The following is a 23,037-nucleotide window of genomic DNA, read 5'->3' as shown; positions in this document are numbered from 1 at the left end:
ATGGAATATGAGGCATTCTAATTTTTTTTCATCTATTGGTTTTACGGGGGAGGGTGTGGTGTACAGGAAAAAGAGATTTAGGGAAGAGATGCAATTTAAACTCAAGAAATTCATCCTTAACTTTTGAGCTGGTTTAACGGCTGAACTTTTATTAGGCAATCATTTTAATGCTGTCCTAAACTCTTCAACATTAGAATTATTATGTATGAATAGAATGTATGAATTGCAAGACATTTACCTCAGGACAGATGATAAAATATAGTATTCCTGCTCACTTCTCTCTACTCATGATTGGTATGATGTTTATTATCAGAAGTATTAAAGATGGGTGAAATCAAATACTCAACAATAGAACATCTCTCACTCTCCCTCCAAATACATTGCAAAGAATTCCTAGTTTTGATTGAGATAAATTGTCAGAAATAGATGGGTACCATGCCCTCCCTTGTGGTTTTGTGCAAGTCACCACTCTAACCCCTCTTTAACCTAGTACCACATTCCCTTTCTGCAAAATGATCGATGCTGTACAGAGAGGATACTCCATTTTTTGTCTTCAGGTGAGAGGTTAAAATGAGATCCTGTCTGTTCAGGAAGATCCGACTGCACCATTTAAAGAGCAGCAAGGGAGTTATCCTTCAGCAACACTTATTCCTCAAGTATCACAGAAGAGGTGAAATGGTTTGTGTAGCCTTGCTGTGAAAAAAGAAACTGGTGGTCACATTTCCCCACTAATCAGCAACTGCAACGTCTATATGAAGACTTTTGGGATAATCTGAGGATGTGAAAGGCACTATATATATTTTTCCTCTACTGAGGAAATTCTGCAGGAGTATTTGATGCTGTGAACTAGACAGACTGCTACACCTTATTTATTTTGTCACCATTATCAGCCATTGAAAAATGTATTTAACCCTGTCTACACTATTATAAGCGGAGGTGAAAAAATGCATTCTGATTTACCAAATCCTTCAGCATGCACCTTAAGGACTCATATGCAGATGTGGTTTAATTCCTAGCTACTTTCATTTAGATTCTCTACATTTAATAATTAAATAATGGCCCAGAATTTGCTGAAGGAGGGTATCTCAGGGTGTGTTCCAATAATTAGACCGTTTCCACTCACCCTCTAGCTCAAAGTTGTTGCCCTGTAAGTTGATGTAAATGCAAATTGATAATGGGGCATCTGGAACCTTAGAGATCAACAATGGCCTGAGCTTTCAGGGCAATCCAAGGAGTCGGCAGGCAACACATCCCCACCTACTCCAGCAGCTGCGATGCCATTTTACGCCCTAACATGCGTTATTGGTATAAGGCAGGTCTTCCATCTTCACTTGGAAGGAAGTCCTGCCAGTCCCTCCAGGCACAGTGCTGCAGTGGTTGGAAGAGGCACTGCAGGGAGCTGCCTGGAACTAAGTCCCGGGACCCAGAGAACTGATAGGTGGCAAGGGTCCCAGGGTGGAGAGGGTAGACAACGTTTGTAGGGGGGTGGTCCATGAGGGGGCAATTGGAGTCTTGGGGTATAGGCAGGAGTGGGGAGGGGGGGCAGGAGGCTTGGGGGAGGAGAGGGAAGGCCAGAGGTCACTGGGCAGGGTCCTGAGGGGAGGCTTTCTGATGGAGGTGCGCCCCACCCGCCCCCAACCATCTTCAGAGATCTAACTCAGCTTATTTAAAGCCTTCCCCACTGAGCTGTCATCGGCCTGCCAGCCTAAAAATTGAGGCTGGGTGGGGAAAGATCCTTAGGTAGCCTTTAAGGGGGGTGGGGGGGGAGCATAAAATTCTGACCAGTGCATTTCTTTAACTGATAAGGTTTAAGGATTTAGAAAATAAAGTGAACAACACAGAAGGAAGGTGAATTAAAGTGGGTAAATTAGTGTCAAGTCAGGTACGAAAAGAAACAAAGAGAGGAAAAGAAAGACTAGATTAAATGAGCAAGGGGAATTAAGAGACATAAAACAAAATCAATTTTTTCCTTCAAATTGACAATTTTGAAAATCCCTAACAAGTTGCATTTATGACACTTCTAATATTGTAACACCTCCCAAGCTGCTTCACAGGAATATTATCAAATAAAATTTGGCACCAAGCCACATAAGGAATTATTAAAACAGATGTCCAAAAACTCAGTTGAAGAAATAGGTTTTAAGGAGCATCTTAAAAAGGGGGGAGGTAGAAAGATGGAGATGTGTAGGGGGAAAATTCCAAAGGTGAAGGCCGACACAGCTGAAGGCATAACTGCCAATGGCGGAGCAGTAAAAATCTGGGATGCATAAGAAGCCAGAATTAGAGGAGCACCAAGATTGAAGGTTTGTAGGGATCTGGGAGGTAACATAGATAGGGAGGGGAGAGGCCAGTGAACCCAGGGGTGATGGTGAATGGCACTTGTTGAGAGTTCAGACACAGGGTGAAAGCTTTTGGATGAGCTCAAGTTTCATATAGGATAGAGGATGGGAAGCTGGCCAGGATATCATTGGAAGATAAATCTAGATGTAACTGAGGCATGGATAAGGACTCCAGCAGCAGATAAGCTGAGGCAAAGGTAGGTGATGTTATGGAGTTGAGGATAGACATTTTTGGTGATGGAGCAGATATGGGGTTGGAAGTTTAACTTTAGGTCAAACATCAACCATCAATAACTTACCACCTGTAGGAGATTCCATAGTTAATATTGTTTCTTTCATGGACCACAGAGTTTGATTGGCAATGCAGAAATATAACTATTATTAAATGGTACTTATGCTGTTAAGTAGCAGTCCTAACTTTCTGCAGTGAATTTAAGGAGCAACTTCATAAATCTTACAGGGAGGTTGAGGATAAGCTACCCTTTTTGTGAGGCTAACAACAGAGCAATGTAAATTATCTAGCTTTGCCAATTAACTGATTTGCAATTCATACGGTGTCTTTTTCTCACCACAAATTGTTGCACGATTTAAACATTAATAATGGCGAGGGACATTAAATTCACCATTACTTTGGCAGCAAATTCTGGGCCATTCTTTCATGTGACTATCTACTACTGCACCTGAGAAGATCAAAATATTTATTCTAGATTTACAATAAGCATTAAGATTAGGATACATACTTTGGTAATACTGTTCCACAAGTCTTCAGTTTTTGTGTTCCCATACTTGTGTTCATTCAAGTATCTCTCAATTCCTTGCCGGAAAACTGTTTCGCCAAGAAAGTCCTTCAACATCAAAAGAATGGAAGCCCCCTGAAGGAGAAACAGAGAAGATTGCTCATTCTGAATGTCTTTCTTAAAATGCAAATTGTTTTGAACCTGTATTATTTGGATTTTTCACAAATACACCATTCTTTCCTGCAGTTGAAGTGCAAAGTAATATACTTTCACTTGCGGAGGCTTTGTAGACACGTTTCTGTTTTTCTGACTAACAGATGCTGCAGTTGACAGCAAAGTAAATTAATACAGTTGGAGAATTATTGATAACTTTCCTGAAAGTTGCGAATGAGCCAGTTGCAGTGTTGTATACATCTCTATGCAAGAATGTCAGCAATAGCATTGGCCTAGATCTTGCAGTTATGGCAAAACAGAGGTGCACATAGCTGATTGCAGTTAAAAATATGTTCTTATCTTTTTCCTAGGCTGCAGCAGGAACTTGTTCACTCAGCTACAGCATGGATCCATCAGCAAGGTAAGTTGGGAGGCCTAGCAGTGAGCTGCAGTTCCAGTGAAGTCACGCCCTTTTGACATCACAAGATGAAGACAAACTCCTTGAGGTCTGCCTTCAGCTCAATCACAGGTAAGTGTTTTGTGTGTGTTTTAATCATTTTAATGTTTTCATAAGAACATAACGAAATAGGAGCAGAAGTAGGCCATTCAGGCCCTCGAACCTGCTCCACCATTCAATAAGATCATAGCTGCTCTGTTTGTGTTTCAAGTTCCACACTTCCATCTACAACCCTAATAATCTTTGATTCCCGTGCCTAACGAGAATCTATCTGCCTCTGCCTTAAAAATATTCAGTGAACCTGCTTTCACCGCCTTCTGAGGCAGAGTGTTCCAAAGTTGCACAACCCTCAGAAAAAATTTCTCCTCATCTCTGTCCTATAAGGGCGATCCCTAATTTTAAAACAGTACCCCCTGGTTCTGGACTTATCCACAAGGGAAACATCCTTTTCACATCCACCTTGTCAAGGCCATTTAGGATCTTAGATACTTCAATCAAGTTACTCCTCACTCGTCTAAACTCCAGTGGAAACAAGCCCAGCCTATTCAACCTATCATCATAAGACAATGCGCTTACTCCAGGTATCAACCCAGTAAACCTCCTCTGAACTGCCTCCAACACATTTATATCCTTCCTTAAATAAGGAGACCAAAACTGTACACAGTATTTGAGATGTGGTCTCACCAATGCCCTGTATAACTGAAGCATAACATCCTTACTTTTATGTTCAATTCCTCCAGCAATAAAGGATAGCATTCCATTAGCCTTCTTAATTACTTGCTGTACCTACATAACTAACTTTTTGTGACTCATGCACGAGAACACCTAGATCTCTCTGCACCTTGGAATTCTGCAGTTGTTCTCTGTTAAGTTATACTCTGCTTTTTTATTCTTCCTGCAAAAATAAACAATTTCACATTTTCCTACATTATACTCTGTCTGCCTGATTTTTGCCCACTCACTCAACTTATTATATCTGCCTGCAAGCTCCTTATGTCTTGTTCACAACATACTTTCCCACCTATCTTTATGTCACCTGCGAATTTAGCTACCATGCCTTTGCTCCCCTCATCTAAGTCATTAATGTAAATTGTAAAAAGTTGAGGCCCTGGCACAGACCCCTGCAGGACTCCACTCGTCACATCCTGACAATCAGATAAAGACCCATTTATGCATACTGTTATCTGCCAGCCAGCCAATCTTCTATCCAGGCTAATACATTATCCCCTAAACCATGAGCTTTTATTTTCTGCAATAACCTTTGATGTTGCACCTTATCAAATGCTTTCTGGATATCCCAGAGTAGTACAGTACATCTACAGGCTCCCCTCTATCCAAGGCACATGTTACTCCTTTAAAGAACTCTAATAAATTGGTTAAACGTGATTTCCCTTTCACAAAACCATGCTGACTCTTCCTGATTACCTTGAACTTTTCCAAGTGCCCAGCTGTAATCTCTTTAATGATCGACTCTAACACCTTCCCCATGACAGACATCAAGCTAACTGGCCAAAAGTTTCCTGTTTTCTGCCTTCCTCCCTTCTTGAACAGAGGAGTTATATGTTCTGCTTTCCAGTCTGATAGAGCCTTTCCAGAATCTAGGGAATTTTGGAAAATTAACACCTACTACCTCATTAGCTACCTCTTTTAAGACCCTAAGATGTAGTCGATCTGGACTCAGAGACTTGTCAGCCCGCAGCTCCATTAGTTTGCCTTGTTCTACTTTTAATTCTAGCCTACTCCCACATCCTGCCCTCATCTCATCCCCCTGAACACCATCATCCCCCTCGGCTCTTCTTCACCATCAACAGGACTAAGGAGACATGAGCCATGTATGGGGAATGCAACAGCTGGATGCTTTAACTTTACAAACAAGGCCACAAGTAACAGGTCCCCCTTACTTCATCATATTGCTGTGTTAGGTTTCTGCAAGAAAGATAATTAAGTAAAAACAAGGTGGCTGCACTCAGATGTTGTCATTATTAAGTTTTTATCCTGCTGTTTATTTCAAATTCCATCTGCCTGGAGGGGCCCTTTTTAGCTTCCAGCTGGTTACAAAGATACCAATATCCTATTCTTGTGTGTCTCTCCAGTCGATGTGGTGCATCAAGTCGATGCATGAGAAATCCTGACTGCTGACCAGTGTGCCTGGAGACAAGCAGGCAGGAAGAGTGCCAAAAAAACAGAGGACAAAAGAAATGACTAGATAGCAGGAAAGAAAGCCAGCAGGAAGGAAAAACATTGGTCAACCTTGGGCCAACACTATTCACCTGTGCCAGCTGCAGAAGGGATTGCCACTTGTGAATCAGCCTCTACAGACAAAACAGACGATATTCAATGCAAACTGACATACACCCTGGGTACAGTCCATCATCTCCCAGGACAGACATATGCCAATCCATTCTCATGTGCAATTTAAGTGAACAAGTGCTGAGGCGGAGTTGGCGGGAGAGTCAGGAGGGTTGGTGAGTAGAGTTCGAGAGCGGAAGTGTTTTGACTGACTCCTACTGATTTAAAGTGCTGCGCTTCTCAGCTCCCTGAAGTTGCGGTTTTGTTATGTTCATCGACAGCAGCGAACATCTCAGCATTCACTGCTAATGGAATCGCCAAATCCAGTCCATTGTTTCTGAACCCTGGTCGTATGGTGAGACTGGAGCACCACCTAAAATTCATAATTTTACTAATGGAAGCATTTCTAGTGCCCCTCAGTTGCATCACCAGTTTCTCAGAGCAACAAGGACAAGGCAATAAATTGGCAGTGACACCCACATCTCTAGAATGAATTTTTTTAAAAATTGCAGAGATCTCTCTCTTATTCTGCTCATGCGCATATTTAAAACTGCTTATAAGTCATGAAATACAGGACCACAATGTTCTAGCTCACACAAGCCAGTCAACCAATAAAATCTATACATGTTTTTCTCCAAATAATCTATCTGGTTTAATTATCTTCTGATCACTTCCCATTGAGGTACATTTTTTCAACCAGTCATCTAATTCCATTTTTAAAGAATTTTTGGACTGTTTGCAGTAGAAAATTTCAAATACTTTTATTTCTTATTCTAACCTTTTTTCAAATTTCAAGAGTCTTTTAAATTTGTGCCCTCTAAATGTTGTTTGATTAACCGGTGAAAATTATTTACCTTATCATCAATTTAAACTGTTAAATGTACATTTAATTTCCTTGTTCACACTTTCAAAATGTAGGACTTAATACATCACCAACTTGTCCATCCTGCAGTCTCTACAATCTTTTCCACAATATTCCACTTCCACCGCCCCCACCCTACAAACTTGGCGTTATCAACAAATTTAAATATTGTTTCCCTCAATTCCCAAGTATAAATTATTCATGTACACAGTAAATAAGAATGTCTGAAACATGGATCCCTGTGAAATATCACTCACCACATCGCTTAGCCATTCAAAAGAGCTATGTGTTGCTTTCTGTCCTCCAACCATGTTTACATCCATGAGGAAAGATTCTTTTCAATTTCATGCTCCATTATCTCTGCCATAATTCTGTTATGATCAAAAGCTTTTTGAAAATCCACTGTAGTTTTTCAATCATTTCACCCCATATCTTAAGTTCCAGTAGCTTAGCAACAAAGGAAAGCGTTACTAATTGGTTTATGATTTCTGACCTTATCCTTGTTTGCTTTTATGAAGGGGGTAGTCACATTCACCTCTTTCTTCCCACAGCATGATGGAAAGACATAGTAATGATATTTACTATTTCTTCTTCAACTGCCTTCTGGATTTTCAAATGTAGAGTTAGGTCTTACTACTTTATCTACCATTGGTCTAAGTGCCTTTTAGTGTTATGAATGCAGGACTTTGCAAAACAATTATGGTTTAAAATGTCTCCTTTAATTGAAGGCAAAACAGAATGTTCTGAATAGAGGGGATGATAGCCATACTAAACCACAGCCCAGAGACAGGCTCATGTGATCTGGTTGTAATGGAAAGCAACTCAAACCTATTGAAAATGAAGTGTCAGTTTTCACACCTTGATGTGGAAAGACAGACAGCTGCTTTTAGGAGACAGAGACACGAAGAGAGAGAGAGAGATAAAAGAATTACTGCTATGTGGAGAAGCTGTAGCTACTGCTGTGAAGAGCACGGTGAACTGCTTTTGTGATGACAACTAAGTAGAATGCTGGGAAATATTGGTTTTCTGCTCAACAAGAAGGGGACAGGACTGATGAGACTTCAGGGTAGTTCAGAAACAAGGAGTCACTAGGCTCGCCTTGCGAGCGGAAGTTGGTTCTGGAAAACGAAGACTGACTGAAACAATTTTTGAAGGACATCTGATGATTTGACCTGACAGGGCAGGAAGAAGTGAGCCTGTTGGAAAGCTAGGATTAACTTGGGACTTAAATTATATTACTACATATCTGCCACAGTATGGTAATAAAGTTTCATAAGGCATATTTCAATTGCATTAGTTAATTAATGCTCAAGTATCTTTTCTTTATTTTTGTGCATTAGTTGCCTGTTGAGTAATGTTTAGTCAATGTTGATTTTAGTTTATTTGTTTCAGTAAGAAAGTCTTAAAATGTGAAATGTTGTCCTGTGATTTTTTTTTCCTCATGAGTCACTGGAAAACTAATCTCTTGTTGAAAGTTATTGATCTCTAAGGGATTGCAATTTCAGTCAGAAGCCGCACTCCATAAACTTGAGCACACGATTCAGGCTGGCACTTTGGTTCAATATCGAGGGATAAGACATTAAAGCGAGGTTCTGTCTGCCTTTATATCACACACTACCCAAGAACTGTTAATAGTGCATGTGGATGGGACCATGCAGCCACAGTTAAAATTTCCTACACTGAAAAAAGTTGCTGTGATAAGATAACATGCACTATAGTCTCTGAATATTGTTAAAATATCTGTCTATTAAATTGCTAGCGTTAGAATCTCCAAGTAGCAATTCCTTGCTGCAAGAATTCTTTGTGTCAGAGTTGTTCAGAGTTAATTGCAACTACTTTATAAATTTACAGGGACAAAAGACTCAAGGATCAAAAAAAAATGATTATGCTTATACATTCCTATATTAAATATGGGTCACGGAAAGGCATTTACACGTGAAAAGAAAAAACAGTTGAAAGGAACCGTTCAACGACACCTTACTAACATACGAGTTAGGAGTAGGAGTAGGCCACTAGGCCCTTCAAGCCTGCTCCACCATTGAATAAGATCATGGTTGATCTTATTGTAACCTCCTGACTACTCCCGATATCCCTTCACCCCTTTGTTTATCAAGTATCTATCTACCTCGAAAACATTCAAAGACACTGTTTCCACTGCCTTTTGAGGAAGGAAGTTCTAAAGACTCACTATCCTCAGAGAAAAAAATTCTTCTCATCTGTCTTAAATGGGCGACCCCTTATTTTTAAACAGAGACCCCTAGTTCTAGATTCTCCCACGAGAGGGAACATCCTCTCCACATCCACCCTGTCAAGATTCCTCAGGGTTTTGTGTTTCAATCAAGTCACCTCTCACTCTTCTAAACTCCAGCAGATACAAGCTTAGCCTGTCCAATCTTTCCTCTTAAGACAACCGACCCATTCCTGGCATTAGTTTCGTAAACCTTCTCTGACTGCTTCTAATGCATTTATGCCTTTCCTTAAAAAAAGGAGACCAATACTGTACACAGTACTCAAGTGTGGTTTCACCAGTGCCCTGTACGATTGAAGCACAACTTTCCTACTTTTACATTCAATTTCCCTTGCAATAAATAATAACATTCTATTAGCTTTCCTAATTTCTTGCTGTACCTGCATATTAGCCTTTTGGGATTCATGCACTAGGACACCCAGATCCCTGTGAATCTCAGGTCTGTAATCTCTCACCGTTTAGATAACATGTTTCTTTTTTATTCTTCCTGTCAAAATGGACAATTTCACATTTTCCCACATTATACTCCATTTGTGAGATCTTTGCCCACTCACTTAACCTATTTATGTCCCTTTGTAGCCTCCCTATGTCCTCTTCACAACTTACTTTCCTTCCTATATTTGTACCATCTGCAAATTTAGCCATACCATCTGTCCCTTCATCCAAGTCATTTATATAAACTGAAAAGTTGAGGCCCCAGCACTGATCCCTGTGGCATGCCACTCATTATATCCTGCCAACCAGAAAAAGACCCATCTACCCTCTGCTTCCTGTTTGTGAGCCAATCTTCTATCCATGCCCTTCTATCCATGCCCTTCTATCCATGCCAATATGTTACCCCCTACACCATGAGCTTTTATTTTTCACAGTAACCTTTGATGTGGCCTTCTGGAAATGGAAGTACAGTACATCCACCAGTTCCCTTATTCTACAGCACATGTGACTCCTTCAAAGAACTCCAATAAATTTGTTAAACATGATTTCCCTTTCACAAAACCATGTTGACCTGCTTGATTGCCTGGAATTAATCTAAGTGCTCTACTCTATCATCTTTAATAGCTTCTAACATCTTCCCTATGACAGATGTTAAGCTACCTGGCCTGCAGTTTCCTTCTTTGTCTCCCTCCCTTTTTGAATAAAGGAGTTACATTTGCTATTTTCCAATCTAATGGCACCTTTCCCAAATCCAGGGAATTTTGGAAAATTAAAACCAATGCATCAACTATTTCGCTAGCCACTTTTTAAAGGCCCTATGATGAAGTCCATCAGGATCCGAGGATTTGTCAGCCTGCAGCTCCAGCAATTTGCTAAATACCACTTCCCTGGTGACTGTAATTTTCCTCCCTCCTTTCCAATTCCTGATTTTCAGCAATTTCTGGGATGTTACTTGTATCCTTTATAGTGAAGATCGATGAAAAATACCTGTTCAGTTCATCTGCCATCTCCTTATTTTCTATAATTAATTCCCCAGATGTACTTTCTATAGGACCAATGCTCACTTTGTTAATTCTTTTCTTATTTAACTTATTTCTTTTTTCGTTAACCATGGGTGGTGGGTCCTGCCCTTCGAATTTTTCTCTCTCATTGGAAGGTGAATGGGTAAGGGCACAGTGATGCCCTCCACTGTCTGCAAGCAGTCCTTGTCCAATAAAACAGGTATATAGAATAAATATTTGGGAAAGGTATTTGAAGGCTACTGCGCCCAGAAAATCACCAATTAGCAAGTGTTAGCACCTGCAAGAAAAGGAGACAGGAATGAAAACAGGGCAGGGGGGGAGAAGTAAGCTGCAAAACAAATTATCTTAATTCCTAGGACCAAGTTGGAATTCAACCAAAGTTAGTCTGAAGGCAAGAAAAATAGATGCAAGCATATCCTCAATGAAGGAGGGGGGGCGGGGGGAGAAACAAGAGATCACATCTAGCTACAGCAGGCTTATTGTTGACCTTTCAATTCCACTCACGGGGGGAATTCATCTTTCCTCATTTACCAACACTGCAACCACCCTGGGGAATTGAAAGGTCAAACGTTATATAATAAATCTTGCACAGAATAAAGTCATTGTAGTCATTAATAGTGAAGTGCAAAGCAAAAGCTTCAAAGTGTTATATACATCAACCAGGACAGATCTTTAAAGCTGTGTCCTCTGTTCCCAGCAGATGGCAGCTGCTTCTAATTATAGAGCCTAAGGTTGTAATTTGAGCTCAGAAATATTTCAAATGATTTGAAAAGGATTTCTCAAACAGGCACACTCAGCATCTGATTGGCTGGGAGTGATGTAATAATTTATTAATACATCAAAATACATTTTAATGAGTGAGAATTTTTACTTTCACTGACTATTCCTACATATGAAGAATCAGCACCAGACAATAAATATCGTGTGTGCGTGTGTGAGAGAAAGAAAATTATTTTGGCTTTTTAACCAGTTATTCCAATCAGCCAGAGAAGTATTTGGGGCAATATCTGATTTTAACAAACTCAAAAATTATGTTGCATTTCAAAGATTGATCTCAGTTAAATGCAGCTGCAACAGCAACACATTAAACCAGCAAAACTTGACGTCAGACCTACGCACAAAAAGGAGGTGGCTAGAGGCCAAAAATGCATTTCAAGTAGCAAGTTCTAAGGGTGGTTTTAAGATTGGAGCCAGGTGTGGCTATAACGGGTTGAAACCAAGCAAGTTTAAGTGTGGGAAGTTGCACTAATTTGCAATTTGTGATGGATGACCAGGTACTTTTTTTGTTGGTACTGGTCAAGAGCAAACATTGCCCAGGACATCAGAAGAAATCCTCAGTTGTTCCCAGATATTACCATTAGATCTTCTACGCGCTGAGTGAGAAGACAAGGCCTCAGTTTAACGTCTCATTCATCAGACAATACACCACTCCCTTAGGACTACACAGAAGTGTCAGCCTAGATAATGTGTTCTGTAAGGAGTAGTCCTGGAATTGGGCTTAAACTCACAATCTCCTGACACAAAGACCAAAGTACTATTACTGACTAACACAGAGACTACAGGTAGGGTACAAGATTAGATGAGATGGTTTGAGGGGTGTACAAAACTAAGTGTCAAGGCTGCAAAGGAACTTGAAAATCAGAACAAGAGTTTTAAAATGAATGCGCTAAGGAGCTGGGTGCAGTAAAGATTGGTAATGACTGATTGGTCTGAATGAAATCCTATTTGCCAGTGTGCACACAGCAGAGCTCTGGATGAAATATAGGGCAGAATTTTGCCGTCGGCGAGCAGGGGGTGGGGCCCGCTCACCGAACGTGTAAAATGACGCAGGATGATGTTGGCCTGATGTCATCCCGCCCCCATTTAAATTTTCAGGAAGGCGGGGGCACAGCAAAATCAGCTCTGTGTCCGCCGACCTGTCAATGGCCAATTGAGGCCATTGACAAGATCATTTAAATAATTAAAGGATCTGACCGTCCAACCTTAAGGTTGGCGGGCAGGCCAGGAGCCCCGGCGGCAAATAGAAAAACATGAAACCTCATCCACCGGCGGGATGAGATTTCATGCAGGATTCTAAAAAGTTTAATAAAGTTTTACTGTAATTTATGAATATGTCCCATCTCATGTGACATTGTCACATGTGGGGGACATGTTAGGGAATTTTTTTTTCTCTATTTTTAATCTTTTTAAAAGTGTCAGCGATCTCCCTGAGGCAGCACTTAGCCTCAGGGAGATGTGCGCTCTTTCGTGCGCATGCGTGAAAGAGCGCACTCTCGCTTTTGGGGAATCCCCCCACCACCCGCACAGGAAGCGCATTGGCCCGCCCACATAAAATGGCGGTAGGGGCCCACTTCTCCGGCGGGGATCAGCTCCCCGCCCACCGGAGATTGGGTCGGGCCCACCCGCTGGGCAGGCAGAAAATTGTGCCCATAGTTCATTTAAGTTAGAGCCCGAGAGGCTAGTGTTTGCTGGGGGGATACTGGAAAAGTGGAGTACTGAGGTGACAAATACCTATTTAATGGTTTCAGGTGCAGTGTGTGAGAACAAGCACAAGGGTAACCTTAAGACACAGGGTTACAGCTGTTTTGAAAGTGAGGGGGAACAGTGATTGAAGAGAGAAAACAGTTGAGGAAGGAGGAATTGCTTTTAAATTTCTTTGCTTGGACGGTGTCTGACACAAACACAAAGCTATTTAGATAGCTACACCAAAATGTTGGATTTTTTTTTTGTTTGCCCAATTTGGAATATACAATCTTCCATTGAGACACAACCCATTGACCCAAGTCCAGATAGCACAGACACTGGTTGACAGAATTGACTCTTCAGAACTCATTCAGCTGCTTTCTGCTGTTTGCCCAGCTCTGGCATCCAGTGTTCATTCGGTACTGGCTTCTCAGGATATCTGGAATCAGACTGGAAGAGTCCCAGGTCCAATGACAGGTCTACCCCTCCAAATAGTAGTGACAAGGATGTAGAGCTCAGCTCAGAATCAAACATGACAGTGAGGTTGCTTAATTGCAGTCAATTCAAACAGTGATCTACATACACAGACAACTGGAGGTAGACTAGGGCATTAAGAAGTGATCTAAGCATCTCTCCCTTCCTGTGAAGAAATACTTTGCTGTCAATCCCATTGAACATCCAGCCACAATAGGATGCCTCACATGTAGAGTCACTGGATTTGAACTACTTCTTGCTATGTGTAAGCAAACCTACATTTAAGTACAATTTCATTAATATATTTAAAAAATGGTCTTTACTTGAGTACCTTTTCATACGAAATTGAATCAAACATTTCCTCAATTTGCTCAGCAGTTTCAACTGAAGTGGAGAGAGGGTGAGATGAATTCATCGAATCCTTTTCCATCGCCTTTAAGCGAGTACGCAAAAAGCAGTCAGCCTGTAAACAAATCACAGAAATAAAAATGAACCTATTGCCTTTCCAACTAGCTATTATTCTGCATGTCATGATTGCAAGTACCATATGGACAAGTCCATCTGAAAATCAGGCTATAAAGTGTATTTCAACAACAATTAGGTCAGATGACCAAAAGCTTGGTCACAGAGGTAGGTTTTAATGAGTGTTTTAAAAGGCAGAAAGTGAGATGGAGAGGTGTAGGGAGGGATTTGAGCTTGGGGCTTAGGCAGCTGAAGGCACGGCCACCAATGGTGGAGCAATTAAATTCGGGGATGTCCAGGACTCCAGAATTAGTGGAGTGCAGATATCTTGGAGTGGGGTGGGGCTGGAGAAGACTACAGAGATAGGGAGGAGAGGGGCCATGGAGGGAACTGAAAACAAGGAAAAGAATTCTAAAATCAAGACATTTCTGACTGAGAGCCAATGTAAGTCATCGAAGTGATAGGGGAATAGGACTTGTTGTGAGTTAAGACACAAGCAGCAGAGTTTTGGATGAACTCATGTTTACAGAGGGTAGAACATGGAAGATCTGTCAGGAGTGCATTGAAAAAGTCACATATAGAGGTAACAAAGACATGAATGAGGGCTTCAGCAGCAGATGAGCCAAGACATTTCTGCAATATTGTGACAACCTTTGACCTGGAAGCAGTACATTAAGGAAAACTTGTAATTTCTTCAAAATATCTGTAGAATCTGTAATTGTTTTTAAGAATGTTTGTAAAGAACTTATAAGAGATTGCATCAATTTTAAAAGGGTCAATTGTAATTTTCTTGGATAAGAAGAAATACTGGTCCATGTGACCTGGCAACATTTAACCTGGAAGCAGGGCCAACAGGAAGGAAGTTAAGACAAGAAGCCATGTGTATGGCAGACACAAAGGAGAGTTGGAGGCAGAAGACAATTAGCACACAGATGTGTTTACAAAGAAGTACAGCAGCAGGACACAGTTATCAAACTCCTGGCGTATTTAGGAGCAAGCAGGCCAGTTTTCTGTTTGGCAGCTTAGAATTCCAGAAGCTTTTGGGGAATTGATGTACAACCGAGCTAAAAGGGGCTGAATCCTAAAAATTGGTGCAAATAGCTCAGGCATATGAAAGAGCTGAGAGTTTGAATCAGAGAACTAAATCATGAACCTGGTATTATTGGTTGGTCAGTTGAAAAGGAACGCTGGAAAGCTACACTATCAGGGTTAACGTGACCCGGGTGAGAGAGGGTTCATAGACGTGTGCCTTGTTGGTATCAACTGTATCCTGGGACGTTGGATGGAATACAGCTGTTGGTGAACATGACTCGAGGGCCGAACTATTGAGTGGGAGTGCCAGAGGCTGAGTTGGAAAGACAGATCGCACATGATGCCACATCTGTGCAAGGAGTGATGTGGCTGTTTGTGGTTACTGTGTTGACTACGTAAAATTGATACTAATGCATGTATAATTTGTATTGCTTCTAATTCGTGTTAAAGTAAAAACAACAAAAAGTGAAATCTTGTTGGTAATTTCATCACTTGGGGGTCAGTCAGTAAATTTGGTTATTTTGACTTATGGTTTCCCCACGGGGATTGTAACAAATATATCAGCTGTTGAGAAGGATAGGCTGCATATTCCAGCATCTTGAATGAATAGCTTGTATTTAACAGAAATATAGGATGTTAAATTGAGAGATTCCCTGCCACAGTAAAGAACATTACTCAATGGAATTCCTGGTTAGAAATCAGTCATACTATGTTGCCATGCTATTGTCAACCCACGATACTATCAAGTTAAACCTGTTCCTTCCACACGATGTACAGTTTGTCTTCACATGCATCCTACTATCCATCTCTTGAACAAACATCTTCAGCTTTCACTTGATCCCTTTTTCCATGCATTCCAAAATAATCGATCAAAATCACAATTTCTATCTGATTTATTTTCCTAGATTAATTGTTTACCAAAGCTGATGTAATTTCCACGTTTGCAGCATTTGAGAAACCACTGTTTCGTTAAACTATTTTATATTTTTATACATTTCTTCATAGGATATTCGAACTGCTATTTATTGTTTTTAACTACTGAATTTGGGAATCCTTTCTAAACATCTACTGTGGGAGAAAAATTGAGATTCAAACCAGAGACCCAGCAATATCATTAATTCCATGGCCCTTGTCTCACATGCAGCATTTGTCAAATGTTTTTATATTCCAACAAAAATTCAACTTGGTGGGTAATCAAAAGCTCCCAAAGTGTACTGCTGACCTCTGCTCTGAATTTTGCAAGTACTGCCTCACTCTTGCTTCTTTCCCTGTGCTGAAGAACACGGTTGAACAGTCTTGATCCATTACTTTCCAGTTGGTGGCTCCATGAAGGGCAGTGCTGCTGAGGCTGCCAATGGCTCCACTGGGCAGGACCACATGCTTCCTTTAGAACATGCCTCTGTGCAACAGCATATGGTTGGAGTTATGGAACATTTCTAGGTTAGGTGTCTGGTTTGTGGCAAGCTCACAGGTGGGTGCATAGAGCATATAAGCAGGTAGATCAGCTACTTAAGCAGCATGCAGTGTCAGTTAATTTTGTCAAGTGGATCAGAGCTGACTGCTGCTAAGGATTAGCAATCACCTCTCCTTCTCACAGACAATCATTTGTACGTAGAATAGGCCTCAGTGGCATACTGATATAGCCACAGTTGTACAAACTGCCTGCTTTCCAACCAGCTGATCAAGGGCTATATTCCAAGAGCTCAGACACACTAAATAAATGTTCTCAAATGTGTTAATTTTTGGCTGGTAGAAAGCAAACAAATATTGGGATATGAAAGTATATTCTTTGCCTCTTTTAGCTTTAATGTAGACCACACCCGGTTCCATGCATGAACTGTAGTTATGTGGAAGAATTGAAAGAGTTTCAAAACAATCCCTTGCCCTTTCATGACAAAAAGATGGAGCACACGTTAAAGAATTATTTCACTTACCACTTGGAGTTCAGGGAATACTTTTTCAAGTGAAAAAAATTCCATGAATGTGGCAAATCCTTCATTTAACCAAAGGTCATTCCACCATTCCATAGTCACCAGGTTACCAAACCACTGAGGAGAATAAAACAAATTCAGGAAATGTAGCTATTTTACATGAATTCGAATGTCAAAAACCTACAATGAAACGTTGTATGAACTACCCATTAAATAGGTTAAGCACCTCAATGCTGACAAATTGCCTAGATATTTTGAAAATGGTCACCTAGGTCTAGTCAGAACAATCTTTGCAGAAAATAGGCAGTTGGTGCAATTAACAAACTTGTTTGCAAGCCTCTGCATCAGAAGTTATCAAGAACATGATGGCCTTGTTGTTTCCTGTGGTCAGAATTTAAAATAAAAAGGAAGTCCCTGGTCCAGAGAAGTTGGGTCCTAACAAAGGACTGACACACAGTCTCTTGGCCTGAAGCTGGAAGGTAAAAATGCACATCAAGTTTTACAAAGAGAAGTTGTTCAGAGAAAAAGGAAAATCTATATGCAAGTCAGCTCTCAAAAACAGACAGGAGATGTAAGTTCTCAGAAAATAAAATGAGCCGAATATTCATACTTACTGGCCTTGTCTAACCAAACATTTCTAAGTCTGATTTCAAAAATACACTGGAGAAGCACATAAGAATTCACAAGTGACATTATATCACATTGTCATGTTTAGATCATATTGTTACATCTCTAGGTAAATGCTATTGTATAGCTAGATATACAATGCAATGACCATCTCCAACAAAAGAGAATCTAACCATCTCTCCTCGACATTCAATGTCATTACAATCTCTGAATTCTCCCACTATCAACATCCTGGGGAGTTACCATTGACCAGAAACTGGACTGGTCCAGCCATCCAAATACTGTGACTACAAGAGCAGGTCAGAGGCTGGGAAATATGAAGAGAGTAACTCACCTCCTGATTCCCCCAAACTTGTCCGCTGTCTATAATGCACAAGTCAGGAGTTGTGATGGAATACTCTCCACTTGCCTGGATGAGTGCAGCTCCAACGACACTCAAGAGGCCTGACAACATCCAGGGCAAAGCAGCCTGCTTGATCGGAATTCCATCCACCACTTACTATATTCATTCCCTCCACCACCAATGCACAGTGGCAGCAATGTGTACCGTCGACAAGATGCATTGCAACAACTTACCAAGGCTCCGTCGACAGCACCTTCCAAACCCGCAACCTGTACCACTTAGAAGGACAAGGGCAGCAGTTGCATGGGAACACCACCACCTGCAGGTTCCCCTCCAAGTGACACATCATCATCTGAACCATATCACTGATCCTTCACTGTTGCTGGGTCAAAACCCTGGAACTCTTTTCCTAACAAAATTCTTACAGGGATCGACAAGGTAGATGCAGGAAGGATTGAGGAGTCTGATGGATCGCTCTCCACTTGTCTAGATGATGGATGGGGGAAATCTGGAACCAGGGGACACTGGCTCAGATTAAGAGACAGGCCATTTAAGACCGAGATGAGGAGGAATTTCATCAGAGGGTGGTGAATCTTTGGAATTCCCTAATTCAGAGGACTGTGGAGGATCAGTCATTGAGTATATTCAAGACAGAGGTCAATAGATTTCTAGATATTAAAGACATCAAGGGATATGCAGATTGTGCAGGAAAATAGTTTTAAGGTAGAAGATCAACCATGATCTAGCTGAATGGCGGAGTAGGCTTGAAGGGAAGAATGGCCTACTCCTGTTCCGATTTCCTAGTTCTTAACAGCTCTGTGGGTGTACCTGCACCACAGGGATTGCAGCGGTTCAAGAAGGCAGCTCACCACCACCTTCTAAAGAGAAATTAGGGAGGGGTAATAAGTGCTGGCTTAGCCAGTGATGTCCACATCCCATGAACAAATAAATAAAAAAATTGGGCAGCATGGGTATGCTCCTGAATGCAAGACACTCAGGCCAGTTAATGGAGAAACTGCTGTATTCAGAAAATATTAAAGCAGACACGAAAACCCTGTACAGCTGGGCTTAGTGTTCATGATGCAAAGTTCTCCTGCAGATGACTGAAGTTGCTACCTGCTCCATAGCGTTCTGCAATTATGAAACTGCCTCATGCAATTCCAGAGTTTGGGCTTGCGCTGTTGTACATTCTCCAAAAACTCTTGCTGTCTCAGAAGTTGTAATAACTTTTTTTTGTTTATTAATTATTCATGAATTTGCTTTGTTCTGAAGTCGGGGTCGGGTAGGATACCAGTCTATTGCCCAAACAGCAGTTGAACAAGTTGGTATTTTTTAAAAAGGCGGTGGTGAGCTGCCTCCTTGAGGGAGTTCCAGGGTTTTGACCCAACGACAGTGAAGGAAGGGCGATATACTTCCAAGTCAAGATGGTGAGTGGGTTAGCGGGGAACTTCCAGGTGGTGGTGTTCCCATGTATCTGTTGCCCTCGTTCTTCTAGATGACAGTGGGTTTGGAAGGTGCTGTCTACAGAGGCTTGCTGAATTCCTGCAGTGCATCTTGTAGATGGTACACACTGCTGCCACTGTGTTTGGTGGTGGAGGGAGTAAATGTTTGTGGATGGGTGTCAATCAAGCAGGCTGCTTTGTCCTGGATGGTGTCAAGCTTCTTAAGTGTCGTTGGAGTTGCACTCATCCAGCCAAGTGGAAAGTATTCTATCACTCTCGACTTGTGCCTTATAGTTGGGGGACAGGCTTTGGATTATAGGCAGCTGTCCCACACTTGCCATCTTTACCCTCTCTTCCTGCTCACGTTAACCAATACTTCAAATGGTGCTAAAGCTTCCTTACACACCTTAACATGTTCCATCCCGCACTCAAATTCACCTTTAAAATAGGGCCATCTAATTGGCTCCCCTCCTCAATGAGCTAGTTGATCAATCCACCAATGGCTTTTCTACTACTGTCTACTGTAAGCCTCCCTTTACTGATCAATGTGTGTGTTGGGAGTCCTGCAGTTACACGTGGTATAAGATTGGCCTCATCGGCAAACTTGTAAATAGGGCCCAAGCCATTTGCTCACAAGTTTGCCGTGGAAATACTGTGCATTAAAGCTATCCTGTGGGATAATGACTACCTCGGTCAAACTGCTGCTTAATGTGTATCGCACACACTCACGAACGGGTCCAGGGCCACCAATTTTGGGCTCAAAGTGCCCAGTCTACCTCAAATTACCCTGGAAGAGTAAAATGAGTTCTCTCAAAAATTTGAGCAACAGGCGAAGCTAGCTGTTTCATGCTGCTACTATGCAGTAGCAACACAAATGGTGTTTTCCACTAACAGAATGCTGCCATCAAGCCAAAAAGACATTCTGCCTACCACATAAATGTAATGTGGTATGTGAATTTCAGTGCTGGTGCAATACCAGGTATTTAGGCTGTACATCCGAGTGACTGATGGATCATATCAAATAGCACATTTCTTCGGCTGTCTGCAATAGACAAGAGTACTGCTGAATAATCCCATGTGTGCTAAGAATTACACTAACAACCAATTTAAGACCATCTGTCAGGTTCGCAATGTGGCTCACTTACGTTTGCTAGAAACTACATATGTTAACACGCTGGGATCTGTCCTCTGCAGACAAAAAGAACATGTCCTGGCACTGCACCTTCTTTGAATTAAACAAAAGCATGAGGGACATACGGCATAACATTGAGCTTGGCGGGCGGGCACGCTCCTGATCCAGCCGAGCGTAAAATGATGCGTGATGTCGGGCGAGCATCCTGACGTCATCGCGTAGTCCCGCGATAGATCGGTGAGCACGTGCTGGAGCCGGCAGTGTGCCCGGCAATAATTAAAAGACCGATTAAGGCCATTAAGTTAACAACTGTCCTGAATTTTTCACTACCCAGTCAACCTAATGGTTGATGGGCAGGCGAAAAGGCCAAGCGGCCTTTGCATTTTTTAAGAAACCTCATCCACGGGCGGGATAAGGTATCCTAAAGCAAATAAAAAAATAACACTTGAATTAAAAACATGTCCCTGCTCATGTGACAGGGTTGCAAAAGGGTACATGTTTTATGACATTTGTATTTTGTGCATTAGTTTCTTTAAGCAGTGCTTCATCTCCCTGAGGCAGCTCCGTTTTTCAGGGCAGTGTTTTGAGCCTCACTGGATTTTCCCCTACACATGATTCATGTGATTAAGCCACAGGCACTTGTTTGAAGCCTATTAAAAGTAAGAAGGTCTAGCCTTGGAAATCCAAAGAGGTCAATCCTCACTCTGCTGCAAGCACAAGACTGTACCAGTGGAACCAACCCTGAATTTGTTTTAATTGTCTAATCTGGATTTATGTCTGCACCCCAACTGCCCCAACGAGGTCCTTTGTGCTGTAAAGCTACTTATAGGGCTAACGTAGAATGCACCTGTAACTGTTTAAATAGCATCTTAATAATCACATTAGTATTTACAATATTTATATTCAGTAGAAAATGTTTTCCTCTTAAGACTGAACCTTGGTTCATTTCATGTGCACTTCACACTTTAAAAAGGAAATGTTGAATACACTGATAACCTCCTCTGATCTCTAGCTTCTAGCACTTAAATGTCAGTGGTTAAAAGCAGCTTTTGATATAAATGTTTCTCCCTCACTGAGCATGGGAGCAATTGCTGTGGAGAGATCAAAAGACTTCTATCAGCTAGTTAGCCAAGTTACAGCGTTATTTGAAATCATATTTAAAGATATGCTCTCTACGTCCACTCCACGCTAAGTATTGTTATCTACATGAAGCAAAGTAAATCAGTTTTTCAGCATGGATTATACTCATTAAAAAGGTTTACCAGACTAGGACGTTAGAACTTTATTATGTAGTCAAACCAATAATAGGGCAAACTTTCCAGATATTTCACCCTCCATTTGTTCTTCCTCCCAAATTATAGCTTTCCCATTTTTTTCTGCAAATATTTTCTGTTTTGATGGTCTTTTGGCCTCACCAGGAGGACCATCCCTTTTAGAGAAGCCTTTCGAGCCTGACTGGATTCTTCCCTACCTCAAACAATATCACAAAAACAATATCTAGTCATTATCATATTGCTGCTTTTTGCTGTGCGCAAGTTGCCTGCTATTTTTTCTACATTACAACAAATTACACTCCAAAGCCTGTTCGCCCTCTACAAGGCACAAGTCAGGAGTGTGATGGAATACTCTCCACTTGCCTGGATGAGTGCAGCTCCAACAACACTCAAGAAATGTGACATCATCCAGGACAAAGCAACCTGCTTGATTGGCACCACATCCACAAACATTCACTCCCTCCACCACTGATGCACAATAGCAGCACTGGGCGCTATCTACAAGATGTACTGAAGCAACTCACCAAGGCTCCTTAGACAGCACTTTCCAAACCCACGACCGCTACCATCTAGAAGGAGAAGGGCAACAGATGCATGGGAACACCACCACCTAGAAGTTCCCTTCCAAGTCACTCACCATCCTGACTTGGAAATATATCACTGTTTCTTCACTGTCATTGGGTCAAAATCCTGGAACTCCCTCCATAACAGCACTGTGGCTGTACATACACCACATGGATTGCAGCGGCTCAAGGAGGCAGCTCACCACCACCTTCTCAAGGGCAATTAGAGATAGGCAATAAATGCTGGCCCAGCCAGTGAAGCCCACACCCTATGAATGAATGAATAAATAAATAAATAAAGTTCTTCATTTAGTAAAGATATCCAGTGGTTGCGAAATACATTATATAAATGCAGGTCTATCTTTTCCGTTAGTGATAACAAGTGGCACCTGCTGCTGTGAAGAAAGTTGATAATTAACTCTTAGTTATATAAAATGATTTGCTTTTGTGCCTAGCTGAAATCTTAAATTACCCTGTTCTTCATGTTAAAAAGGCATTGTGACAGACCACAAACATGAACATAAAATGTTAATGAGAGCAGTGCTGGATACTTAGTAAATGGATTGTGAGGACTCAAGTTCCAAATATCAGTCTGCTCAGCAGTAACCCAAGCAATTCAGATTGCACAAGCAACTTCCTTGGAGGGAGAAGGGCAAAATAAAGAGAAACAGACAAGTTGGTAGCTCACACACACTCCAGCAGCCACTTGCAGAGGTCTTTGAGCAGGTCAATTAGATCCCTTCTCATAAGAT

At 41.4% G+C, this 23,037-nt stretch overlaps 1 protein-coding gene across 1 annotated transcript in view; it reads right to left on the bottom strand.

Annotated features, from left to right (window-relative positions):
- lnpep (leucyl/cystinyl aminopeptidase) overlaps window positions 1–23,037 on the bottom strand; it is a 140,303-nt gene that overhangs the window by 53,138 nt on the left and 64,128 nt on the right. Inside the window, exons 7-9 of the mRNA XM_078565686.1 lie at window positions 16,908–17,021; window positions 13,811–13,942; window positions 3,080–3,211 (exon numbers count right to left, since the gene is read on the bottom strand). Of these exons, the coding sequence (XP_078421812.1) occupies window positions 3,080–3,211; window positions 13,811–13,942; window positions 16,908–17,021 (378 nt within the window). The remainder of the gene's footprint in view (window positions 1–3,079; window positions 3,212–13,810; window positions 13,943–16,907; window positions 17,022–23,037) is intronic.

Source organism: Cetorhinus maximus, chromosome 2 (genome assembly GCF_964194155.1).
Source record: "Cetorhinus maximus chromosome 2, sCetMax3.hap1.1, whole genome shotgun sequence".
NCBI lineage: Eukaryota > Metazoa > Chordata > Chondrichthyes > Lamniformes > Cetorhinidae > Cetorhinus > Cetorhinus maximus.
The sequence above is the reverse complement of the archived record's forward strand: the minus strand, read 5'-3'. Positions and strand labels throughout refer to the sequence as shown.